The sequence below is a fragment of the Pleurodeles waltl genome, chromosome 3_1, assembly GCF_031143425.1.
Source record: "Pleurodeles waltl isolate 20211129_DDA chromosome 3_1, aPleWal1.hap1.20221129, whole genome shotgun sequence".
In the NCBI taxonomy this organism is placed as follows: domain Eukaryota; kingdom Metazoa; phylum Chordata; class Amphibia; order Caudata; family Salamandridae; genus Pleurodeles; species Pleurodeles waltl.
In genome coordinates this window covers 1,722,246,894-1,722,274,337 of record NC_090440.1, presented here as the reverse complement: position 1 = coordinate 1,722,274,337, position 27,444 = coordinate 1,722,246,894, and the positions used below count along the sequence as shown (strand labels likewise).

General features: G+C 42.8%; 1 protein-coding gene across 1 annotated transcript in view; it reads right to left on the bottom strand.

Moving 5' to 3' along the window:
* Positions 1-27,444, bottom strand: part of ABCA12 (ATP binding cassette subfamily A member 12) — a 507,999-nt gene that overhangs the window by 66,719 nt on the left and 413,836 nt on the right. Inside the window, exons 40-46 of the mRNA XM_069225635.1 lie at positions 19,473-19,566; positions 18,020-18,150; positions 16,139-16,226; positions 15,795-15,900; positions 5,497-5,551; positions 3,090-3,267; positions 805-920 (exon numbers count right to left, since the gene is read on the bottom strand). Of these exons, the coding sequence (XP_069081736.1) occupies positions 805-920; positions 3,090-3,267; positions 5,497-5,551; positions 15,795-15,900; positions 16,139-16,226; positions 18,020-18,150; positions 19,473-19,566 (768 nt within the window). The remainder of the gene's footprint in view (positions 1-804; positions 921-3,089; positions 3,268-5,496; positions 5,552-15,794; positions 15,901-16,138; positions 16,227-18,019; positions 18,151-19,472; positions 19,567-27,444) is intronic.

Sequence of the window (27,444 nt, the reverse complement as noted above, 5' to 3'; positions counted from 1 at the left end):
AACTAAATTTATAGCTCCACCCCACGCAGCAGCCTGATATATTGACGTGCATTGGAAAGAGTGTTCGGGGGGTGATGTGGTTCTTCCATTAACATATGTAAATAAGGCGGGGCGGCTACAACAGGGTTCTCTGCTGGGGAACTGCACCTATGCTTGGAAACATAGTCAGATTGGTTTTTAACTAGTGCACAAGTCCTCATCTCTCAGGGATTTTCCCACTCAAGTGGATGCAAAACACAGAAAGAATGCCCTTTCAAGCCTGTTCCATCAGTAGCATCAGCCTTGAAAGGGCATTCTTTCTGTATTTTGCATCCAAGTGAGCGGAAACATCCCTGAGAGATGAGGACTTGTGCCCTTGTTAAATACCAATCTGACAGGGCTGGCTCAAGGGCAGTTTGACCGGTGCCACCGCACCTGCTGCTGACTTTGGTTGGGGGGGCTGTGTTTGCAAGTATATCACTATTTAAAAGCTCCTGCTGAAGCGTTCCTTACCTCCAGCAAATTTCAGGCAACAATAAAAATGTCAAGATAGTTCTGGTGAATAGTGTTCTGCCTAGAGAGAGATCTGAATTCTGAGGGGCACTGTTAAAGGGGTGGTAGTGAGGCAGTCGGTGGCACCGGTGGTAATGGGGGGGCAACAAAAGTTGCACAGGGTGTCGCCAGCACTCAAGCCGGCCCTGAACAGGAGGATCAGGCAGGTTTACCACTCATTTTTCTGTGCCCTTTTAGTGCATCACAGTGGGCCTCAGGCAGACCAGCTCCGGTTGAGGTGTGCTAGTACCAATACTTCTTTGCGTTACTCACCCAAACATCACAAAGAGAAGAGACACAGCCCCCAGGTTCTGGTTTTCGTAGAAGGCAGACAGCTTGAAGCCAGCAATGGTTGATATTGAAAGAGCCACCGGCAGCATGTAAAGGAACTGACGGAGAAGACAAGAATTAGGGCAATGTGAAACAGCCTTCAGCAGCAAGGTTCAGCATCATTCACAGACTCTACTCAAGTCAACACCTAATACTCAAATTAATCGTGCCCTTCACCCATTCTTCTTTTACTTGCATCTGCAACCAGAATCTCCCCCATCCAGACCACATACATTAGGGGACTAGTTCCACCTAACCGACACCTTACATACAAAGTACCCATAGATACAGGGAACATAGGGCTTTCATATAGTCCTTGTAGACATTCCACTAACAAACCCTAGGAGTAGAGTCCAACCAGTCTGAATAATAAATAAATCCAGTATTTGTAAAGCATGGCAAATCACCAGTGAGGGTCTCAAAGTGCTGAATTGTAGGCACAGGGAAATTAAGTGATTTGCTCAGAATCACAGGATGTTGAGCCAACATCAAGAGTCAAGCCTGGCTCCCCCAGCTCCGAAGTCGGCAGCTCAGGCTGTTACGCCACATCCTCTCCCTATATGCTACCATACAACATTTTCATTGAATACATGCTTCAACCAGAATGTCTACTACTGATATACCACCATACATCATGTACAACAATGGCCTGGTCCAACAAGCATGTCCCCTTCTGATACTCCCACCTAATATGTACACTGAACACAGCACCAAACCAAATTGTGCCACTTAGCATGCTACTGTAGAGACACGGAGAAGTTAGGCGAGGCATCAAACAGGTACGGTCACTATGGTGCCTTTGTGATAAATAACACACAACAGCCAACAGGTCTGAGGTGCATTTGGAGTCTTGTCTAAAACATTTAAAATGCCTGCTGTAATGAATAAACACAATCTGATTACTTTATTTTTACAACGCATCTGTGAGATAAATAATTTAATGTCTGCTGATTGAGAGTGATTTTGAGATGTACATTATTCCCTTGCACGTTGCAATGCAAGCATCCCACAGGAGGTGGAATGATATGCCAAACAGCCAATAGCATGAAATAGAAAAAAACATCTAGAAAAGCCAGAGCACACACTATGTACATTTTACAGAATAGGTAATAGGCCATTGAGACAACTTTGCTGTCAAGCCAGGTCTAAAAAGTGCAAGAGCTATAGCTTTAGTAGACTGTTAGTTCTACTGTTTGCAGTGGGAGTGTGTTGAATGTTTTTGATGCAGGTTTTTTTGTTCTATTAAAACAGACGTGTGGAGGAGGAGGTGCTCCCTCTACCTGTAACCCTTCTCTATCCTCTTGCTCCCTCTCCTTCTTATCGTTTTTTTGTTATATGCATTGCTGCCTGCTGTTTTCTATTTTTTGTTTTTTTTTAGTACTTCTAGCACTTTTACCCTGTGCCTCTGCACTCTTTGACCCAGATTGGTTTATGGAATTTCCGCCCACTTTTCAAAAATGCTATTATAAAATGATACTCATCTTTCTATCTTTTTCCTTGTATCATTTGATTCCATGCCTCTTTTTTATTTCTAATGTTACCCTGCCTACTGGTTTACCCCAACCAGTCTGTCCCACCAATGCATCTTATCATGTATACACACACGGGAACCCCTGTGTTGAATGAGCCATTCCTTCTCTGAATACTGCTAACAGCTAGAAGGCATCAATAGTCAATCAACCTGTCCATCCCAGGTATGCTACCATCCAATGGGCATCAATGACCCAAGAAGCCTGGTCACCCTAAGCTGCTATCTTCTGATAGAGAGCATCAATGGCACATCGGCCTGTTCATCACAGGCATTCTACCAACAAACAGTGGGCAAAAAGTCACAATCAATATCTTTATCCCAGATATGCCACCCAATGATAAATGGACACGAAATGCAAGTCTGGCTTTGTCTCCCAGACACGATATCACAGAGGTAGAGCTGATCCAGGCCTCATTCATTCTGTACCTCTTCAGTATGCAACACTGCGGAAAAAGAGTACAGATCCCCAAACTAAATGCTGCGGTCAAGCACAGTTATAGAAACAATGCCCTATAAATGTAGTGCCGCCGGACGATGAAATAGAGACCACTATGATATAGAGAGATGACATTGTGTCACACAGGAGGCATTTGCAACAAGGGCAATATAAATGAAAACCACAGCACACGGTAACCAGGCGCCCTGGAGGTCACACCATCACCTGGCCACCAGAGGCGCTACAGTGCATGGCATTTACCATGTCGTAGAGGAAGTTGGTCACCCAGTAGCAGGTCTCGCTGATGCCCGAGATGTGCTGCAGCTGCTTAGATCCGTTGAGATGCTCTTTAACGGTGTAGATGACGAAGCTGGCAGTGGTGATGGAGTAGCCCACAAGGATGCACAGAGCTACCAGTATGTTCACGAGGTTGCTGATTCTGCAGTGCAATAGGAAGGGAGAAGAGGGGAGATGGGGGAGGGGGAGGTGGTGAGAAGAAAGGGATGAGAAATGGCAGCCATGGAAATTTGAGTTTCTTCCACTAGCCCCAGTCCCTCTATGCAGCTATAACTCTGGTAAAAACTGCAGGATACAAGATACGCTTGGCTGGGAGATAAATAACCCTGCCTGGGAAGCAGACAGGTAAATACATCTTTCATATTACTGCACCATGGTCCTCGTTCCACAACTGCTACTGCAATGTCATAGAAACATAGGCGTGGGTCTCACAAAAGACAAAGAAAAGGCCATGGAGAGATTTCATAGCAGACTAATTTGTCTTCGGCTCATGCTTTTCTCACCGGCCTAGCCAAGTAAAAGGTCCGATTTCCATGTTGCGATTTCTACTGCACTGTATTGTAATTGCATTTATAGGGCGCTTGCGATCTCTTTCGAGGGACTGAAATGATTTGTAGATGGAAAGCGTGCGACTCTGTGGCATATCTGCAACCTTAGATACCCGTTATGCATTCTTAGTCACACTTTGCATGCTATTTTTATGTAAAGTAACCTGTTGTGCAATTTGCCATGCACTGTATTGTAGACCTGTGTCAAACTATCACACAGTCCTTCATGACCTATGCTCTGCAAAGGTTATGCAATCTGTCATGCAGGCGAGGTCATTCAGGTGATTGGGCACACGATCATGGAGTGGTCATGCGAACAGACTTGCATGTGATCAATCCGGGTGTAAAGGCAGCGCTCGTGCCATGCATGGGTGGTAATGTATTGATCCGAGCTTACTGATAAGCGTCACTCATTTCTTCACATAGGGAACAGAGGCACAGAGAGATGCAGAGCACATGGTTTGATCAAGCGGGTAAGGCAGATTCAGAGTTTTTAGCGAGCAACTTAGCCATACGTCACCTTTGGTCTTTATAAGCCTCTGATAGCTCTGGCCCAAGGTTGACCTCATCACCATATGAACACACAGCGGTGTTGTCCCTTACCTTTGCTGATGTGCCCCTTAGACTTGTAAGTCCATGAAGGCTGCCTAATTTATGCTACCCCATCATCTCAACTTACCCTCCGGCCTGCAGTGGCCTCACCACTCCTGTCATATCCGTTCCTGATTTCTTTAGTTAAGACAGCCAAAAATAATCATTTTTTGGCTCCAAAAATCGGGAGTCTCTCGCTTGATTCGGGTCTATTGGCATGTGTTATAGTGATATTAGAGTTCATACTAGCTAGCAATAAATATCACTGAGTTATTATTTAGGGTGCTGCTGTATGCTGGTTGGATGTCATATGCAAAGGGATAAATTATCATTTTTGGTCACAATCCACTTTGATCTCAAATTGACATTGTACGAGGCGGACTAGTACATCTTCTACAGCAGTTCGCTTTTGGGCTCATGAGGTCGGCCAGTCCCATGTGTTGATTTACTGCCTAGATAGCCATATATTGTACTTAAAGGTCAAGTTTTAATTCAAGCATCATCCACTTTACCAAATTGTGTGATTCTGGGGAAATATATTTATCTCATTTTCCCTCTGCTCCCTTCTCGGTCAAAATTGTGAGTTCTTAAAAATTAGTACACATACCTTGACATTACATAGCTATCTTTACTTTACGCTGATACTGTTCGTATTCTATCACTTTTTAATTTAATTTTGGTTTCCAGTCAACGTTTTGATTTCCATCATTACTTTGGTCCATTAAAGACGGGGCATTCATCGCAGATCTGGAAGGGCCGGATCCACGCCATACAATTTAAGGATATTCACTCTCTATGTAAATGACCTCCTTTTGGGTTTATTATATAGTCATCAGTGCCTTACTAGCGCCTCCAGAAGGTAAGCATTGGAGAACCACCACAAGGTGGCGCCAAATTACAACAAGCTGAAAAAACGGACTGTGAATACTTCAGAAGGAAAAAGTAGTTTGCCTAGAACCCAGACAATTTTTGCATCATTCCTTGTCTTAAAGGACTCGAGTACACAATTGGTGACTCAAGATCCTTATTACTAAAGAACCTTGTTCTCACTTGAGATTTTGGCCTCTGAAATAAAGTTATCTCTGTGTTTTTTTAAGTTTTGTGACATATTCTCAACGGCTGCTCTCAAGACGTGCCAACGCACTGGATTTATAAATAAATGTAAAAAAAAAAAAACAAAAGCAAACGATTGCCCCACTATTCCCAGCTGTGGGATAGAAATATGCTCTTACTGGGTCTGTTCCAAGGTCAGGGCTCCAGGATAGGGGTGACTCGTCACAAAGATACCTGTAAGACACAGAAGAAACATTAGCATTATGGCGGCCCATTCAGTAAATTCATTTGGGTACAAATGACGACTAACGTTCACTGGACAAATCCCATTATGGCTGATTTTTTTTTAAGAGGTCAATAAATTAAGTACCATTAAATTAGGTAATATTAACACCGGTTATTTACAGTGCTTAAAAATAGCATATGTGCAGTCTGATGCGCTATATAAAAACGCAGTATTACTATTTAACTGACACATGCTGAACAGTGCTTAATTTGTAAATAAAAACATGCCGGTACCCAAAGCCCTCCTCTTAAGCACGTGGCTATGGCAATTAAATGTGTGAACACGGAATACTGAGGCAGCGTAATCCTAAAGACAGCTTGGGCACTTTAATCCATTTACAGCCACTCCCTGCCCCTTCAGCTCACTCTTGCAGCTTTCTGCTTTCTCCATTTGTGACGCTTTTCCATTTTTCTCTTCCTCCGTCTTACCCATATGTACCTTTTGCTCACAGTAAATGCTTGAGGTAGAAAAAAAGCACCGACCCTCAAAAATAAGTGCCGGTGCTCCGCACTGGAAACAAGCATAAATTAAGCACTGATGCTGAAGAAACGAACACATCCATGCACTGGGGCTCTCGCTCACTCACCTGTCAGGTGCGCTGCATACTCCCAGTCTCGCAAGAAACTGTTTTCTATGTTGTGCTTTTACCACCAGTCTGTAAAGAACGCAAGCACCATGGCCACTACCTTTCAAAAAATGTTCCTCGCATGAAGCTGCCACTTCCAAACAAGCATTGGCAATGCCAATAGATCGTGTCTTTCAATGGCATTACCCGGCTCAATGGTTTTGTGAATGCTTTTGGCCGATGCTGTTCAGCATAAACAAAAAGGGAAAACAAGCTTTTTTGCTGATGCAGATGTGCACTGGCAACAAAGCACAAAGAAATACACTTGTGGATATTTGATGACTCATGCAGACAAATGTGTTACAAACCTACGTCGGCACCAGTATGATGATGCATGCATGCGCATGCACATAACACAACAAGCATTTTGTTTTTGTTTTAATTTACAGTTCCAAGATGGCAAACACCCATCTTGGAGTGGTAAATGACAAAAATGGAAAAAAGTGTGCCACAGCACATTTTTTAAAGAAAGAAGTAGCCTGTAAGCAAATTGCCGCTGTCAGGCCCCTCCTGAGCAGCCCCGTCAAATAAAAGAAAAATAAGGAGAAAAAAAAGAAAACACAAAGAATTCTACTGAGTTGGTAGACTGCAAATGTAGAGTGGATGGGAGAAAGTACACACAGTCAAATGACAGGAGCAGTAGGGGGGACAAAGGAGGAGCATGGGGGAGGGCGGGGTTGTGAAATTTGCATATTAGGAAGCACATGCCCTCTGCTCCCACTGCTCATTCAGGCCTGATAGAGAAAATGTTCCTCTGTTCCCCTCTGTAGGAAAGCACACTTTTTGGCATGGTTAGCCCCCATTTTTTGCCTGGTATCTGATGTGATTTTGACTGAAAGTGCACTGTGTTCCTACTAACCAGGTCCCCAGTGCCAGGTCTCTTTCACCTAAAACTACACAGTTATTTCCCCAATTTGTAAAACCTTTAGCACCCTAGGTAAGTCTGTGGTAAATAGTACCTCTGGTACCTAAGGCCTGGGGTACTAAGGAGGGACCCTTAGATCTGCAGCACAAATTGTGCCAGCATACCACAGGCTGCCATTGTAGGCTGCATGTCTTGATGTAGATAAAAATGAAAACACGACCTGGCACACAGCCTGTGTGCTATGTCCCCAATCACTGTATAAAATATATGTACGTCACCCCTTTAGCAGGCCTTATAGCCCTAAGGCAATGTGCATTATATCACATGTGATGGCATATCAGCATGAACAGATACGCCCCTGCTATGTCTTTGTTGATTCTCAGACATAGTAGGTGAACAAGGATGCCATTTTAAATGCATGTGCTGGACACCAGGCACTATGAGTTTCTCAGCTACACAATGGCTTCTCTGAACCCACGGATGTTTGGTATCAAACATCTCAGATTGATAAACCCACACTGATTCCAATGAGGGGTTTAATGAAAAAAAATGCACACAGATGGCACCTTAGAGGTGCCCCCTGAAAACCTACTTGCCTGCTAGTGTGTTTACTGACTGGTCCTGACCAGTTCAGTCACCTTAGCCACGTTTCTGTCCCACCGAAGCTGAGAGCCAGTGCTCTCAGGATGCAGAGACAAAAGCCTGCAAGGCAGGAATGTTGACACCTCTTCCAGGCAGAATGGACATTCCAGGGCAGGAAACATCAAAGGGTAGCTGCCTTTGTAGTGCAACCCAGGTCTCTCCAAATGGCAGAGATGACTAACCTCCCTGTCATGACCCCACTTTTGGCAACAAGACAGGGGGGAAAATTAGGCAGATTAGGAGGTGTGCCCACTTCATGCCAGTCTTACCCCTAAGGTGGACAAGCTGAAGTGGACATCTCTTTTTAAATTCCTCCATCTTGATTTGGAAGGAATTAGGCCACTAAGGTCAGGGTTATGCCCACTTCCCAACAGAAGTGGTCACAGAAAGGGTGTAGTCACCCTAAAGTTGGCCAACCCATTGACTACCACCTGGCACTCCCTGTAACACCCCTTGAGTATGTAAATGGCACCACTGAACTCTAGAACTCAGATCCTGTTGATCCAAGAAGAAAAGGACACAAGGGAGTCACACTTGCAGAAGAGGAAAAGAGGAAGCAGCTGACCTGGTACAAAACCCCACTGGCCTGTCTGCTACCCTCAACGGACTGTGTCCAAAAAGTCAACTCGTCCTGCAGCGGAGCCTACAGAAACCCAGGAGGACTGTCTGCCTTCAATAAAGACTCCAGATTCTCTTAAGCAGTGGGCCTGCTTTGCAACAACACCCCAGGAAAGACTCTGCAGCCTCCGGAACCACAAAAACCTGACACCTGAAGTGACCACTGCACCCAATGTCACCAACCCAAGATGGAGTGGACCACTGGTGCCAACAAGGTTCTCCAGCTCCCTAGAGTCCGAGTCTATCATGGTTTTACCCCTATTGGACTTCCTAAAGTCGCCTTCAGGCTCTGCATGCAGGTCCCCTCTCCCACGGCCTTGTGGTGAGGGAAAACCCAACACCTTCAGCAACCACTGCACCTGTCACCTACTACCTGATCTGAAGTGGGTCACTGGTGCCAACAGTGTCTTCCAGCTCCCCTGAGCTCTAATCAACTGTGGTTTCACTGCTTCTTTCAGCGCTCCTGGACACCACGACAACACCTGCAGCCTCAAAACACAGGGCCCCCTAATCACGAGTGCTCATGGACATGGAAACCCAATATCAAAGGACACCTCTGCATCCGTCGCCCCTATGCTTTGGAGAAGAGGACCAAAGGTGCACCTACGTCCCCGAGCACCCCACATTTGTGACCTACCTGTTTGTTGTCCCTGATTGGCTCCCTAGTTAGAGCCTGTAGCCAGTTTGCTCGATGAAAACCACTGGGCCTCAACACATCACTGCAACCCTGACACGGCAGTCCCAGTGCGTCCGGGAGTGGCCTTCTGGTGTGGTTCTGATCTGTGCCCAGTACTTACCTTAACTCCCTGAGATTGGCCTCATAAGTCATTGATAACTGTGTGTTTGCTGAACGTTGTTTTCCTTCCATAGGTTACCAGTGACAAATTCAAAAATTGCACTGTCTACTTTTGTAATTAGAAAATATTTTTACTTAAAACCTTAGGATGAACTTGTTGGTTTCTAAAGTCAAATATAAAAGAAGTATAATGTTTATAAATTGGTCTCTGATTTATTCTTTGAGTGTGTGTCTCATTAGTTGCCTCTGTGAGTGCACTACCCTCTGATAAACCTACCTGCTCGCCCACACTAACACAAAACAGAGCATTAGTCCTACCTACTTTTGCCTCTGCAAACCAAATGGAGGTTCACTGGACTCTCTGGACAGTGTACTTCTTTTTAGAGCACCATATAGAGAGCCAGCTTCCTACTCCCACTTATGCCTTAATTTCGAGATCCCTCTTAATTCTGATGAGGCTGATAACAGACGATACTGGACACTCTGAATGAGGCCCTTAATGGATATAATCAGTGTTAGAAATTGGGCTCCTGTTTGGCAGAGGTATGCACCCTGTTCAAGCCGGAACCAAAATCCTAGTCAGGGTAAGTCGCAAACACACCCTAAATTAATCTATGCTCACCATCTGTTAACTTGGCAAGGAGCAGTCAGGCTTAACTGAAGAGGCAATGTGTAAAGTATTTGTGCAACACTTCAGACAGTAACACAGTGAAGATACCACACCGGGTTAGAAAAATAGAAGTTAATTTAATAAAAGACAAAAATCCAATAAGTTTACCTAGCGATATGAATTTTTAAAGAATAAACTGTAGAAAAGCCCTTAAAAGCAAGAAGTTCCAACCAGGTCTATCTTGTCCTGTCAAACTGGCACAAAGTCAAATGTTCAGGCCGACTGAGATGAAGCATGGGCCCAGTGAGTCTGGCTGAACAAAAGTACTTTAATCCTGGTTGCGTTGACGCTGAAGATGCAGGGAGATGGCTGGAGCAATGCGTCAGTGCTGATCCCCACAGTGGAGGCAATGAGTTGATCTTTCCCATACATTAGGGAAGATGCGTCAATTTTCTCCTTGCTAGAGCAGTGATGGATCGGGTTAAGATGTGGGGGTCCCGAAGGTGAAGTGCAGAGGTCGATCCGTGCTGGAGGGCGATGCGTCTACTCTGATTCACCCAATGGGGATGATGCACAAGTTCCGATCCACGCAACAGGGGCGATGCACCAGTTCCGATCTGTGCAATGGCGGCAATTGATCATTTCAGCTGCAGCAAATACCTTGAGCCCACTTCCAATGATCCAGGCCTCGGGTGGCACCAATTGGCAGTGTAGACTCACAGATGGCAGAGTCAAGGTGTAAATGTAGGTTGGCTGGAAATCTTTTATGTCCCTGAGACTTCAATCAGGATACCAGTCAGCTGGCCCTTGGAGACACTCTGGGTTCTGGGATGGAGAGATGAAGGTCCAGTCCTTTTCACTCCCAGGCAAGAGAGCAGCAGGTCAGCACAGCAAAGCAGGAGTACAGCAGAGTAGCAGCCCAGCAGAGTGACAGTTCTTGCAGCACCACAGCAGTCCTTCTTCCTGGCAGAGTACCCACAGGTCCAGAAGTGTACTGAGTTGGTGGCGTACAGTACTTATACCCATTTGTGCCTTTGAAGTGGGGGGGCTTCAAAGAGATGTCTTTGACGTGTACAGAGTCTCTGCCCTCCCTGCCTTGGATTCAGACTCACTACGGGGCGGCATGCAGTCTTTTCTATGTGGACAGGGCACAGCATATTCAGGTGTGAGTAAGGCTGTGTCCAGCTCCTCTCTCCCATCCTGTCCACAATGGCCCATCAGGACTCAGATGGCCCATCAAGTCACACCTAAGCACCTGTTGTGTGTGGCTGGCTAGGAGGAATACACAAAGCCCAGCTGTTCCCCAACCCCAGACATGTGATCAGAGACAGGCATCAGGCACCAAATGACTAAGGCAAGCAATGCAAACTTTCGAAAAGTGGCATTTTCAGAATTGAAATTTAAATTTGACTTGGTCATAAAGTATGATTTTCAATTGTCATTCCAGAGACACCAACATTGAAAAACCTAACTCTTTCATACTGTGAATTACACTTATAAGATGTAATAAAGTAATCCCAATATTAATCTATGGAAGAGATAGACCTCGCAGTAATGAAAAACAAACTTGAGTTTTTCACTACCACGACATGTCAAGCTAAAAAACATACATGTCCTACTTTTTAAATACACTTCCTTTAGGGCTGCTTACGTCCTACCTTAGAGGTGACATACATGTATTAAAAAGTAAGGTTTGGGTCTGGCAAAAAGCTTATTTTTCCAGATGGACGTGGCAGCTCAAAGCTGCACACATAACCTCTGCAGTGGCAAGCCTGAGTCATATTTAAAGGGCTACTTAAGTGTGTGGCATAATCAGTGTTACATGCCCAGTAGTAGCATTTAATTTACAGGCCCTTGGTGCATGTAGTGCACTTTACTAGGGGCTTGTAAGTAAATCAAATATGTATATTGGGGATAAGCCAATGTTACCACGTTTTAGGAAAAGAGCACAAGCACTTTAGCACTGGTTAGCAGTGATAAACTGTGCAGAATGCTAAGGCCGCCACAAACGATGTCAGCAAAACAGGATGTCTGAAGGCAAAAAGTCAGGGGGAAACCACACCAAGGACACCAGGTCTAACAATCTGAAATCACAAATTTAACCCAATGATACACATTATTCCATCATTCACCACTATATCTGTACTATATAAAGAGCAACACAAAGAAGGGATATTTCATGTGTTGAACCACCTATTAAAAGAAGTGAAACTTCTGACATACAGCCACAATGGCGGTACATTTTCCCTTTTACAGCATGCACAATCAAGCTCAGAGACTTCTCTTGCGGTGAAACATGAATAGCATCTCTGAGAAAAACCTGAAACTAGAAGCACCGTTTGACAAGTCTATACATGTTGAAAAGTGACGGTTATTCGTTATGCGTTAGGGGAAGCTAAGCCCTCCATTTTGAGCTGCAATACCCAGCCGTCCAAAGCAGCCAGTATTTTCTATTGACAGGGTTAAAAGCTCTTTTGTACTTTTTTTCTTCCATCTGTTTTGTAGAGAGACTAATTTGAACCTGGAAAAAAGGATTGGTTTTCCTTTCATATTGCTAAAGCCCCTGCAGTCTTTTATCTGCTTATTCCGCTACACGGTCTTTAAATCTGTAAAGGCTCAAGCAGCTTTTCCTGCCAAGAGATGACAGAGAGTCCCACTGCACTGAGCTGCTGAGCATGAGCGCCAGCCATGAGTCCTAGCTGCCATTTAATCCACCCATTCTGGGCACTGGAACATGGTTGGCACTTTGAGAAGCAACCCTTGTAATGCAGATTGCTGCTTTGGTGTCAATCCAGCCGGTTAAGCCTGGTCCTTGGTGACCTTGTTCCATTGTCAAACAATGTGAGTTCAAATACCAGGTGGGTTACTTGCAGGACATGCAACACTTACCCATGTTAGAGGAACCAGGTAAAAAGTGGACTTATCATAATGGCTTCTCAATAGCATCGTGATGGCATGCAAAGATACAAAGATGGCTCTTACGTGGAGAGAGCTTTGATGGAAGATGAAGAGTCATTTGAGGGATGGAGAATTTAAGCAAGCTCTATCTTTCATTTGGTGAGCAAGTCAGCCCACACTAGTTGATCTGTAACGTTAATTGTTCAATATATGGGTACTTTGTTGGATGATGAGGTAAGCTTTTTGAATAGTCTGGTCAATCTATTGTCTGAGGAGGTGGCTGTTTTGTGGCGGCAGGGAGGTCAGCCAGTCTAAAACGGGTCATTTGAAACCAGTTCATTGCCTGAGATAGGAATGTTGATAGAAGAGGTGAATCCAGTTTTCAGGCCACTATCTGAAGTGTGTGGCTAATCATCCATTGTCTAGAGATGGTAGGTTGTTCTCCGATGCTAGCAGTCATTTGACTTAAGATGTCAGTTTATTGCCAAATGACAATAGTCAATTCCCAAGTAATTATCATTGTCTTACATTGGCCATTCCACAATGGGCAGTCCATTGTTAGATAATGCCTGCTCATTGTCTTTTGATGGCAGTTCATTGTCTGATGATAATTGTGCATTGTTTGAAGATGACAGTTTACTACTGAGGATAGCAATCCATTCTGTCACAATGCCAGTCCATTGTCAGATAATTACATCACATTTGCTAAGGAACTCAGGGACTTATTTACAAGTGGCTTGTGCCACCGGTGCATCACTTTTTGTGATGCACCTGCAGTGCAGGCTGCTGACACAGATCTGCAAGGCCATGCAAAGCCACTTTGTATGGCTTTACATGGCCTTGTAGACATGGAGTAAGGCAACGTAGTGCAAGTTGCTGTGTTGCCTTACTTTGCATTAGGGAGGCATTCCATGGATTTTGCAGTGGGTCTTCCTGTGCAACACCCATGGATTTTGATGCATTCCCAGAGTTACAAGGTTTTGTAAACATGGGAATGCTTCAAAAGCCCAGGCCTCCCCAGGGTGGCGTAATGGTGACACAACAGGGAGAAATAACAGTATTTCTCCCCATTTTCCCTTCTTTCTATGTGTACTGCATTCTGCAGCACACAAAGAAAGAAGAAATCGCCTCTCCTGATTGCTTTTGTGCAGGAAGGTGTTCCTTCCTGCACAAAAACAATCCCTGCAACGCAGGCATCCTTGCACTATGATGCATGGGTGGCTGCTTTGGCACATGGCAGCAACCTGTGTGCCAGCACAGGGGACAAGGGCAGAATGCGCCATATCTTGTAGATATGGTGCATTTCTGCCCTTTTATTTTGACGCAGGGCAGTGAAGCAAGAAGGCTTGCAGCGCTGCTCTGCAGCAAAAGCTTGTAAATTAGGCCCTCAGTCTGTTATTTGACAATGTCAACCAGCTATCTAATGACAGAAATCCACTTTCTAATTATGCCATCAAGTTGTGGGATGATATTAGTCCAGAGTCTGAATATAGCAGGTTGGTGATGGTAGCTGATAGTAGCAGATCAATGTCTGATGATGTGAGTCATTTGTTGGCAGTACCATCAATAGTAAAATCATTAAGCATCCTGTCATAAGGCCAGATGATAAGATGAAAACATTATTTGTAGCCTTTTTTTGTCTTTTCAACTCTTCTTTTCAGGATGTAATATGTGCAAGATTAGCAGGGCAGGTTATAGGTGATAGCATTGTCGGGGACCCAATACTATGTGATACTAATAGGTCAGTCAACAGATGTGCTTTCACTGGATATGGGATATTAGGGCCACCGGGGCTCTGCTCCCTAATCCCATTTTAGGTTGAGTATAGCAGCGCACAAGCGCTGCTTTTCCGATGTGTTGGTATGTTTCTGGGCTTTTAGCAACACCCACCTCACGCCCATCACTATCACTCATTTTGTGGGTTTGCCTTTCAAAAACCCTTTGATGACATTGGTAAATGGTTTTCGTTTGTCCCTCCTTGGGGAGGTTTTGTTACCGCCTTGGCCATCGCCCTTGTGACATGGATAATTGCACTTTTGGCTTAAGCTTATCTGCAAGTGAACTTCTTTTTCCTTTTGTGCCTCTGCTTATCTCTGATGCTCATGGCGGCCGTGGTGCTGAGAATCAGCTCGCTTATGTGAAACTGTTTTACTTTTGATTTTCAAGTTATGTGGCAAGAAAAGTCCGGTTAGGTGTTCACAATGCTAATAGCTCTAACTCGAGCAAATGAGAGACCCATTGCATTGCAAATGCTTGTTTCAAAGCTTGATGAGTGTCAAGCTGAGGAAAGGGTCAGCCTGACATACACTCACCATTGCCATTTGTGTTACATGCACTGAGCCCGAGGGCAGTGACATCATCAGTACGGCAAAACCCTGCTACGATCCAGCTTAAGATGACAGGGCGCTTTACTAACAGAATCAAACCTGGGTGCTTCAGGAGTAAACCCAGAACTGCCCTAAGTTCACTGTCTATCAGTGACTAGTCACTTCACCCTCTCTAACACGTTACAGAGTGGCATGGGATCAGAAAGTCTCATTGACCTCATTCCACTCTGTGAAGAGTTAGAGAAGGTCCTCCTCTCATTGGCTAACCTTTTGGAAGGTTAGCCAAGGAGATGAGACAGCAGAATCTTCTGTTTCCTTCTTTCCTCCTGAAACTTCAAGCTTCTCATGGGTTGCCATGCTTCTCCCTCCCACCACCTGCTTGTCTTTTCATCATCGCCATGCCCTGGTGAGTGCTTTATTACATGTTTGGGTGTATGTGTGTATGCGTGAATGTATGTGTATTTTCACGTGTGTGCTAAGAATGAGTAAGTGGAAGTGGGTATGTGTATGTGCTTGTGAATGGGTTGGTATGACAGCGTGTGCTTGTGGATGGATGGATGCAACTATCTGCATCCATGTTTGTTTGTGAATGGATTGGCGTATGTGTGCGCATGCTTGCTTGCTTGTGAATGTATGTACTCCCGTCCAGTCCCACTACCCCTGCAAGTTACCAATCGCCCCTGTCAGGTACTATGTAGCAATAAAATATAGTCTCAACAGAATGAGGAATACACATATATTCTCTGTAGCAAGTCACTTTGCTTTATGTGGCACTTAGTCATTAACCCAGAGCTGAGTAAATGCACTTACCGTATTGAGAAGACTGATTTTTAGGGAGATTGGCCCTCAGAATGAAGTTATTCAGGCTATTGAGGTAAGCGGGGAGGCTGTGATATCCTTCAGAGTTGTACCACACCTTAACAGTAAGGGCAAGAAAATGAAAGTAATACATCTCTTAGTCTGATACTGACTTAGTTTTAAATTCTTCAGTTATGTAGTTTGACTAAGGTAGGTCGGGAACAGTTTTACTTTGCTATTTTACTTAATATGATAACCGAAATTCCTCAGTTGACTTTCATGAGTACAGCCTCTCATTGCAATGCAGCCACATTTCTACCTTGGTTACTGACTAAATAGATAACTTGGAAAATTACCTTAGACAATGTTCTGTTCGGGGGAATAGGAGAGCTGTCCAAAAGCAAATCGCTGGTTAAGGGCAGTCCAAAACTCCATGCTCCATATCTGTCAAAAACAGGACTTCTTAAAATCGATCTTAAATACATTCTATTGAAAGTTACACTGAGAAGAAAGCAAAAAGATTGAAAAACAAGAATTTTAAAAAGCCAATAGCTTTCCCTTTTGGGACCTACAGGCTTTGCCATTGTTTATTGGCGATGCTAAACGGCATCATTAGAAAGTACAATGCTTTTTGCCAAAGTTATTTAGCATTGGAAAACAATTTAAAAAATGTGCGATGGCGCAGCCTCTGTTGAGGGTGGCATCATTCTGCAGGCATGCTCATGTGCCACTATGCATGTGCACGTACAGAATGATGCAGGTCCAATTTTCTTTTTTTTAAATATAGCGACCTACGATGGCGGACGTGACTTAGGCCTGTCAATAGGAAAATACATTTTAAGTGCACAACATTGCTTTTGTTTAAAGCAAAACACCCAGCAGCAAATGGCAGCTGTTAGGCCCTCAAAATAAGGGCCAAAAATATGAAAATATCTGGAAGTTTGCGGAGCAATAGAAGAGTAGGTGGGGTGAAGCAACAGGGTGGGATTGGATTAAAATGAAATTAAAGACAGGTGGCGGAGAAGGGTAAAGGCTTGCGGAGAAAGCAACATGGAATGTGGGGGAGGAAAGCATACAAAAGAAAACAGCTGACGAGGGAAAATCAACATGGAGCACAGAGATGTGGGGGAGAAGTATGCAAGAGAGTGGCACACAAGGGTAAGAGCAACATGGAGTCCTAGGGGTGGAGGTGGACGTTGGCGGTGTGTGTTTGTAATAAGAAGATGCGTTGAGAGTTGGAAACACATGCACTTTCATGGAGTACTTAACCTAAAGGAAAAGAGTAGTTCCCTAGAAGTGAGCAATGGAAGAATACAAATCAGCCAAGCAAAATAATGCTCCAGGGGGGGTCAAACACATGATGGAACAGGGAAAGCCAATGAAACATAAGCCAGAAAATAACAGACACAATAAGGTCAACCAATGGTAAGCAATTGGTGAGCTCTAAATCCATTGTAAGCTGTTGCTAGGCCCACAGTAGGTCTTTTGCAACCAGACAGCTTATGCTGTCTAGTAGGTGAGACCTAAAAAGACATACCACCAAAAGAAAATTATTATGTTGCAAGCTTCAATGTGCACTTGTAACATTGTTCGCTGTTGTGGCAGATATCTTATTCCCAGGACTCTTTCAGGGTAGGGAGGGGTGTGTGCATGTGTGTGCATGCCCTGGAACACTAGTGCAAGATCTCTAAGAAATATAATGTTCAGCAAGGCCAAATCAGCCTTTATATACTTATTGCGCCATTAGAATTAGTATACTAAAATTGAGAATTAGAGGTACCGGCTGCTGGACCACTCCGTTTGAAATAAATATGAGCAATGAACCATGCCTCCATCAATATGCATTATGGTATTAACAGACTTTTGAACTTGGAGGTAAAATGTTGCACTCTAAACTTGAATATCTAACTCAATTCCAATGCAATGTTGCAAATCCAAAAAGAAGTGGTTAGATTGAACTCAGGAATCTAATTTTGAACCTGCCGAGTGTCTCTTGGTGGGTAAGTGTGAGAACTGAATATTGATGAAGAGCATCAGATGCAAGTTTGCTATTACAAGGTGAACACCTGCAGGTAGGTTAGATTTAGGTGCAAGGTTGGAATCTGGCCAGCCTTTCTGAAATGTCCATTTAGCTACTCTAAATGGTGTTCTCTAATCCAAATGAACACTTTAGACAATGGTACAAGACAATGATAATGAGGATCAGGGCAGCAAGAACCACCAGGCGCAACACTCACCGAGTTTGTGCAAAGCTGTTTGTTGTGGTCAGCAGGTAATTCTCCATGTTGTGGCCACTGAGGTTGTGGATCACTTGATTGGAGAACGTCTTTCGGCGGGGTGGGTTAGCGTTGGCAGGTATTCCACATTCCTAAACAGGATGCATAAATAATGGAGAGGCAAAAGTATCTTTTAGTATATTTAATTTCTTTTATTTAAAGTGTTTTGTATAGAGCTTGTGCAGCCGAGTTGTAGCCTCAAAACCTTTCAGGGAAGAAAGGTTAGGGCAATGAAGTGGGAGCAAGATCAACCTGTGTCATGTCCAAACACTTCAAAAAGAGGTGAATCTTCAAAAATGTTTTACTTGAAAATGCCTGGGTGCAGGCAAATACAAGTAGGTAAAGACTTCTAAAGTGTAGATAGTTGTGCGTGCTGCAACCAACCCCCAAACCATTTGTATTTTGTTGAGCATGACCCTAGGCAGTTTATGAAGCCAATCATCTTTCCCCCTGTGGCTGGTGTGGGAGAACCAATGTATAGGGGCCACGGTGTTCCACTGAGTACAGCCTATCCAGGAAACACAGTTTTGAATTAAACCCTCTGTTTAATTATCAGCTAATACAGTGGAAACTAGCACAATAAGTGATAACAAGCATTGGCAATGCCAATAGGTCTGGCTTTAAAAGTTTTTTTATGGTAATGTGATGCATTACAACTAAATAGCATTGGAATGAATATCCATTTGTGTGGATGCAAAGAACTTTAGAATAATATTTGTGTAGGGTAAAAGGTCAAGTGACAGTCCTTGTGGGTGGATGGCTGCCCTCCTCCCATCTGTGCTGCTGCTAGAGAAAAACAACATAAAGTATTTAATTATCTAAGACACTTTAGCAGCATTACAATGTTATGGGCATGCCCTTGGGAAATCAGGCTCAGGCAGCTGGTTACATACACAAAATGTTCACAGATGTGTGGAGAGCAAACACTTTTTTTGTGGACGCCCAAAACTTCTGCCCAGTCAAAAGATGTACTCCTGGCTCCCAACATAGACAAAGACCCTCTCTTTTAAGGCTCAAATAATTCTCTGGTGACAGCTGTGCTGTCAAGCCAGACCATGAAAACAAAGACAGCAATTAAAAACAAACATTGGCAAAATCATGTGGTCGTGCTTTGTAATGCTTTGGCAGTATTGTCTTTGCCAGTGCTTGCAGAAGTATAGTGTAAGCACCTCACTTTTCTGCCAGTTTAATGCTTTTGAGGACCATAAGCAGGCACACATCGCCCCCCACTCAAGGCCATGTTTGATCTGGCACTCTGCGCAAGTACAGTGTACAGGACGCTCTGCACATCCCGCCCTGGCAAAAGATTGTGTTAAAAGAGTTGGTGCTACCATACGCGTCAAAACACTTTCCTATCAAAAGCCCCAAAATAAACCTCTTCACAAACCCGCACTTGTGGTCCGAGAGCACGTACCCGAGTTGTTTTCGTGCAGCTGCAGGTACAATATGAACCAGACTCGTTTCTTGCTGAGGTCCACGCGCCAAGCTGGCTTTCCGTTAAACAATTTCTGTATTTAAAACAATCACAAAGAGACACTGTGAGTAGAAGAAAATCATTTCCTTTTGTCTGCTAATTGAGTGAGAGGAGACATTAAAGATGCATCCATCCGTCCAGCCATCCTTCCTTCGTTGTACCCTTCTAACCATGGGTCCTTTCTGTCTGAGTGCAAGACTTCTAAGGACAGAGACTCGCCCCTTCCTCTGTGGCGCTCCTCCACCGTAACCTCCACGACCAGGGGAAGAGGTGAGACAAGAATCCCAGTTTGAGCTGACTTGCGTCTGTCAGACTTGTTCCCGAGGGAGGATTCGGGGTCAATAGTGGCAGAGAGAGGGTTTACTGTCGAGCTCTGGTTGCGCCTATTTTTCCTGGGCACAACGCACCTGCTCCAGCGCTGGAATTGGGAAAAATCAAGCTAAGCACTCATAAAGTGAAGACAAGCGTGTGGCAGCGGAAAGGGGGTGGCTTTAGGAAGGCAAAGTCATGAAAAGCAGAGTGTGACAGTCAATTTATACATTAGTCTTTTTAAAAACTCTACCACAAAATAATTGGCAACTTGGAGAAATGTGACAGTAAATCTGGTGTGGTTCATTTAATTGATCACAAAGAGGCTGCTTTTAAAAATATCTAACGGGTTAATGTACCCACTGCAGAAATCTTTGTGTGCAAAGCAGTTTTAAAATGATAATAATAATGGTAAGGCAGTGCTTAATTTGTAAATAAAAACCTGCGGTCCCCAAAGCCCTCCTCTTAAACTCGCAGCTGCTGCAATTAAATGTGCGAACACAGAATACTGAGCCAGCATACTCCTGAAGCCATTTTGGCCTCTTCAATCCATTTAAAGCCACTCCCTGCCCCTCCAGCTTACGATTGCAGCTTTCTGCTTTCTCCCATTGTGATGCTTTTTCGTTTTTCTCTTGCTCCATCTTTCCAATATGTGTCTTTTGCTCTCAGTGAATGCTTGCAGCAGAAAAGAAAGTGCCAGCCCTCAAAAATAAGTGCTGGTGCTTCGCACCGGAAACAACAAGCACAAATTAAGGACAGTGGTAAGCTAACTACGAGTGTCAATACACTTGCTGCAGAGAGCCATGTTTTGTCTAGTGACAGTTTCGACTCATAAAGTAACATAGGGGGGTTAATGTGCCTGCTGAAATCCACACCGTGTAACATGGAGATCACTGATGTGATTTCATGGTGATAGGTAAGTGGGTTGCTGCTTTTAAAGCAGATCCTTTGGCTACTGCAGTTCATAAATTACAATCCTTCTAATATATCACAGTGAGCTAGGAACCTGCATCAAGATGCCACATAGAAACTGCCAGGCATGGGATTTAAAAAACCCTATTACTTTTTTTGTCATTTATTATTAAAAGGGTCCCTTTGGGAAGTAATAAAGTCGTTTTAGTTTACACAACTCCAACCATTGCATTGCATTTTAAATCCTGGCTTGAATTTCTCCCGACCTTGCACTCTTATCATATAATGCCTACCAGTAAGGAAGATATGACTCATACACCCTTTCACCCTCAGCGCCTTATACAACAGTTCCTGTACATTGATTTACACACCTGTATGAAATATTAACTGTATATAATGTGTGCATCTGATGTAAAGCACTCTGATATCCTACATTAGAATGAGTAGCGCTGTGAAACAATTAAGTAAAACGTTAGTAAGTACTATGTAAATAATTATTTGGGTAATTACTCATGCAGACAGACACACCTGATGTTCTTACAGTGCATGCATATCTCTTATGTACATGGATTGAACAGTCAAAAACGGGAGTGCTTTAAATCGGCAGGCACTGTTGGCACTGAGTGTCTGCTCTTCTTTAATTTCAATTGGAAAGTTCCTGCACCTTTCAACACTCCTTTAGTACATTTAATGGTAGAGTTCTGGCACTCCTCAGGAACAAATAGTTACTATGAACGGTAAGTACCTGCACATCTTTATTTCCATTTAAAGCACTGCTTTTAGAGTTTACGCTTTAGGTAGCTCTCAGTCACAATGATACTCAAACAAAAAGCAGGGTGATAGCCCTTTGTAAAGTTAATAACACAATGAATGATTCTAGGAAAACAAGTGTATTCATCCAACGGAACACAAGGGAAGACTTCCTTCAAATCTTTCTCAACCGTGTATCTGCTGTGGTTTCGGCTCAATATTCCATTCTGGAATCCAGAGCAGGAACCGTGACAAATTAAACTTAAAGATACAAATACATCAATCCTCCTTCCAGTTTAGAGAAATATGAAAAACAAAAATAATTAAATAACCATATAAAAATAACACAATATCCAACCTAAATTAAAACATTACATTGATATCGAAGGGCAAATATGACATTGTGACGGAATGAACATGCTTGACTAAAACATACTATAAAGAATGTACATATAAAATTAACAATAAAATCTAAGTTACAATATCACACTAATAAACAAAGGTATAGATGACATTGTTCTGGAATAAACATGCTAGGCTAAACTTAACATATATAAAGAACATATATCTATAGCGATAAATGCAAAGGAAACAAAACAGAAATAAAATACAACTACTTAATTAATACCTTCACAAACATAATCCAACATTCATACAGGTATTTATGTACTCTTTTGCCATCCAAATAACGGTGTACTAGACCATCTTCCACATCCTTCTCAGAATTGCTTACCAATTCCACCTCAGAATTGCGTATCAGACCTTATTCTCCTCACCATTATTCACCAAATTGTTTTCTGCTTCCTCAGGACCACATTGCTTTTCATCACAAACAAATCTAAATTAAATCTCTAAAACATGCTTCTCGTATCTTTATCCTTATAAACTTGTCTATCACCCTTCAACACTGCAATCCTCTTTAAATTCCAAACCTTTCCATCACTTAACTTTACAGCATTCTTCAAAAATGTAATCACTTCCATAGGTTCAGAAAATTGACTTTCTACGTTCCTCACTTTCTAGGGATTGTTGACCGGAACCAACATAGCTACATCTACTTTTGTATCACTCTTTGACCCTTCCTTGCAATCATACATCTGTTTATATTTCCTATGACTATTTTCAATTTTCTGCTTCAACTCATCAACAGCAACACTATCAGAAGTAGATCCAAATAACCATGGTTGTATTACTCTTCGTCCTCTGATTCCTACCTCTCATCATTTCAAATGGGGAATAACCTGGCATAAGTTTAACTGTAGTTCTGTACATCCACATCGTTTTTTGAATCTGCAACTTCCGCAAATTATTCTTGTTTTCCACCAACTGAATAGCACTTTCAAATACTCTATTAAACCTCTCAATCACTTTGCTCCCACTGAGATTGTAAATGGACATGGAATGATATTTTAAACCCACTCTCTTGAAATATTCCTTTACCTTATAAGGTAAAAATTGCACTCTGTTATCAGTGATGACTTGAATAGGCAGCACCTCACTCATGAGCAACTCTTCCAAAAAACTCAACACCACATCAGTGTCAACCTTGAATAAATATCAATAATAGCAATAATGAACTTGGGCAGTGAACCTATTGGACCCATAATGTCTAACACAATGGTTTCCCTGGGATACCTCAGAATAGTAGGCTCACAAATGTTAGGTCTTAATGTCTTCAAATGTTTGTCAGCATTGACGCTGTTTACACAGTTCCTTGTCTCGCAACAAAAATATCCATAATAGGCCACCAGTGCCATTTTCTAACCATTCTCGCTATTCCGTCATGAACCTCCTCATGACACTTTTTGGTAACAGTACCTCCTAAAATAACTCATAGAATTAATTTAACACATCCTAATAATATTCCTTTAATGGAAAATAACTCATTCCTAACATCCCAAAAACTCAGTTATAACTTTTGTGCACCTTCCGAAGGTCAATCTGTATCATACAATGTAAAACTTGTTGTATACTTCCACCCAAACTTCCTCTTCAACAGCAAGAACCCCATGATCATGAATCAAAGCAATATGATAATCACCCCACTTATCCATCAAATCTTCTCTGAGTTGTTAAGGCATCCTTGAAAGAAAATCTGCTGCCACATTATCTCTAACAGGCACAGAAACATCCTTGTCTATAAAGTCTTGTAATCTCATGGACATCCTGGCAAAACATGCTGATGCCTTAGCCATTCCTTCTGAGTAATTTAACTAAAGGTTTGTGATCACTTCTCAACACATTTTGCCGTATACAAAAGAAGTAAAAGGCTCTTGTGTCTACACACAAGTAAGAGTTTCTTTTTCCATAATAGAATAATGTCCCCCTAGGTGATAGTGCCCTAGAGCATAAGCAATAATCACCTCCTCTCCATTTTAATTTTTCTGGGATATCAGGGGCATATTTATACTCTGTTTGCGCCGGAATTGCGTCGTTTTTTTTGACGCAATTCTGACGCAAAACGAACTCCATATTTATACTTTGGCGTTAGACGCGTCTAGCGCCAAAGTCCATGGAGTTTGCGTCATTTTTTAGCGTGGACACCTACTTTGCATTAATGATATGCAAGGTAGGTGTTCCCGTCTAAAAAATGGACTCCGAGGCATGTGCGCCGTATTTACACTCCCGGGCAAAACTCACGCCCGGGAGTGGGCGGGTCCAAAAAAATGACGTCCAGCCGCTTTTGCGTTGTTTTTTAGCGCCTGGTCAGGGCAGGCGTTAATGGACCTGTGGGCTCGGAAGGAGCCCAGAGGTGCCCTCACATGCCCCCAGGGACCCCCCCCTGTCACCCTTGCCCACCCCAGGAGGACGCCTAAGGATGGAGGGACCCATCCCAGGGAACATAAGGTAAGTTCAGGTAAGTAATAATTTATTTTTTCTTTGTGGCATAGGGGGGCCTGATTTGTACCCCCCTACATGCCACTATGCCCAATGGCCATGCCCAGGGGACAGAAGTCCCCTGGGCATGGCCATTGGGCAAGGGGGCATGACTCCTGTCTTTGCTAAGACAGGAGTCATTTCAATGGGGGTTGGGAGTCGAAAAAAATGGCGTAAATCGGGTTGAGGCGAAAAATTTGCCTCAGCCTGACTTGCCCCATTTTTGGGCGCCCAAGCTCCATATTCCCCTATGCCGGCGCTGCCTGGTGTACGTCATTTGTTTTCACGCACACCAGGCAGCGCCGGTGGCTAACGCCAGCTAACGTCATTGGATAAATACGGCGCCCGCATGGCGCTTCAGAATGGCGTTAGCCGGCGCTAATTTTTTTGACGCAAAACTGCGTTAGCGCAGTTTTGCGTCAAAAAGTATAAATATGGCCCCAAGCATCTAAACCCTTACAACTCACATCTGTTGTCACTACTCTCAAAATCACTTAATGCCAAGGCATTTGCTATGACTGACTTAACATCTTCAAACTCCCTTTGACAGTCTCCACACCACTCAAATGTACACTTATTCTTAAGGAATGTGTCACTATTAAAAGTTCTGTAAGCGAAATTCTGGACATACTTAAAATAAAATTTGGCTAACCCCAAAAAAGATCTTACATCGCTCCAATTCATTGGCTTGGGTCTAACTCCACCCTTATCTAAAACTTGATTTAAGTTAGTCACAGATTCTACTGCAAATTTGCATTTACTATATTCTACAGCTAACCCCCTTTCATTTAATATTTCTAAAACCCTCTCCAAAATCTGATTATGTTCCTCCTTGTCTTTGCCATAAATCAAAATATCATCTTAAAATCACTTCATGTTGGCTATCTTGTCAAATAATTGGTGCCTCAATCATTGGAAAAGTGCTGTGGCAGATGCAAGACTGAACGGCATTCCCATATATTAATAACACACCATGGGAATAACAAAAGCTGTCTACTGTTTATTGTCCTTATGCAATGGTATCTGATGATAGGCTGCTGAAAGGTCTATAGTGGAAAACAAATATGCATCTTTAACTAGAGCTAAGGTCTCTGATATTTTAGGTAGTGGAAATTTATCAACAAGAATAATGTCATTCAGATGACACAAATCAATGCAAAACCTGAGTTTTGCAATACTGCTTCTTACCACCACAATAGGAGAATCCACTGTGACGATTCTGCCCTTTCAGTGATGCCATGCCTAACTATTTTTTAAAGTTCTTTCTCATCTTCATCCCTAACAAGAATGGAAATGTTTCTAGCTTCATGAACTTCGGGACAAGTATCTTGTTTCAAGCCTGTTTAATGCATAACATTAGATACATTTCCAATTGTACCACTAAAGCATTTAGAAGTGTATCAAAACTTTTCTCCTAATACTTTCTCCTCCATCACTAATCATTGCAGTTGCAGATTTATTTGGATTCAAAATAATGTGCAGATTTCCCCGATCATACCACCCTAACACAGAAGTTCATTTTTAGCTACATACAGTTTACCAGTTGCTTTGTGATTGTTGAATCTGAAAAACAGTGTTCTCAACCACAGCATTTGTATTTTTTCACCTAAATATGCTTCCGGTCTATTATCAGGCTTATTAAGATAATGACCAAATCTGTCTACAAATTTTGTCTGCCAAATATCTTCATTAATAATAGTATATGGTAAGCCGAAATCAGCATATATCTGTAAGGTCATGCCACTGATCATCATATTACAAATGGGTTTCTTTTTTAATACCCGGTTATTGATACTCAAAATACATTCCTCATGGTATTTGACATTCAAAACAAAAGCACACAGGTTTTCTTTCACATTACCAACCTATGGAGCCTCCTCCCCACGAGAACTGTCTTCATCCACATATTTAACCTCAGTGTTCCTCTTTTTTTTACAGACGTTCGAGAAATGGCCAATAACTCCACAATTTGAGCACTTCTGTTTTTAATGGCAGTCATGTTTTACCATACGCAAGATGTGACTTGATGTCACAGTGGTAACATCTTAAACCCTCCTTATTTATCTCTGCACTCTTCACCCCATTCTTCTGGTTATTCTGGTTATTAGCATTGTTGACAGTTCGTTTACTTTTTACCTTACCTACACATTCTTCAAGCTTCTCACTCAATTCTATTTGAGCTGCTTTGGCACTTCTACTGGATAATTCCACCTTCCTAACTGTAGCCAGAACATCCTTTAACCTTACATCCTCGTTAACACCTTTCTTGAATTGCAGGATCTCTGACCTGCATCACAACCTGTTCCCTGGAAAAGATGTCCGAAAGTAGCAGCATACTCATCAAAACGTTTGTTTGGTTCTTGTTTCCTCTGGAAGGACTTGTATCTCACAATGCAAATACACATATTAGGTGCAAAATAGTGGTCAAAATCCTCAATAGCTTCTAAAAAATGTTACTATCTCCGCCCCGCCCAACCTTCATAGCAATTTGATCAAACACTTTCAACCCTTCAGGACCAATAAAATGAAGAAAAATCCTCTTCTTCCGTTCCCGGTGACATCTTTCCTTCCTCGTCAATAGTAGCTATATCATTTGAGAACTACACTTTCTATTCTGCCCACTTCATTCAAGGATTACTACCTGCAGGACAAAATGCTTGTCGGGGCAATCATGAAATATTTTTGTACTCATATACACTGTAGAATACGATCCTATTTCACCCCGAGAGACCAGTTCACTGTGAAGAGCTACAGCTCAAATAACCTTTAGGAGCTAAAGCACAGTATCCATTATTCACCCTAAGGGACTATTCAAATATTATAAGTTAAAACCACGTGAAAGAAAATGGCAAGAAACTATTACCATCTAATTTAGTAGACTCCAAATGAATCATTAACGCCTGGAAATGTGCAGTCGATCTCTTAAACTATTCAGCAGAAAGCACCGAAAGTAATGTAGTAACAATGCACCAAATGCTTCCAAAATGGCAACGTGTAAGATCACATTGCATGTTCCTTTCCAAGATGTCACATGGTAACCATTCCCAGCGTGCTTAGCTGCTGA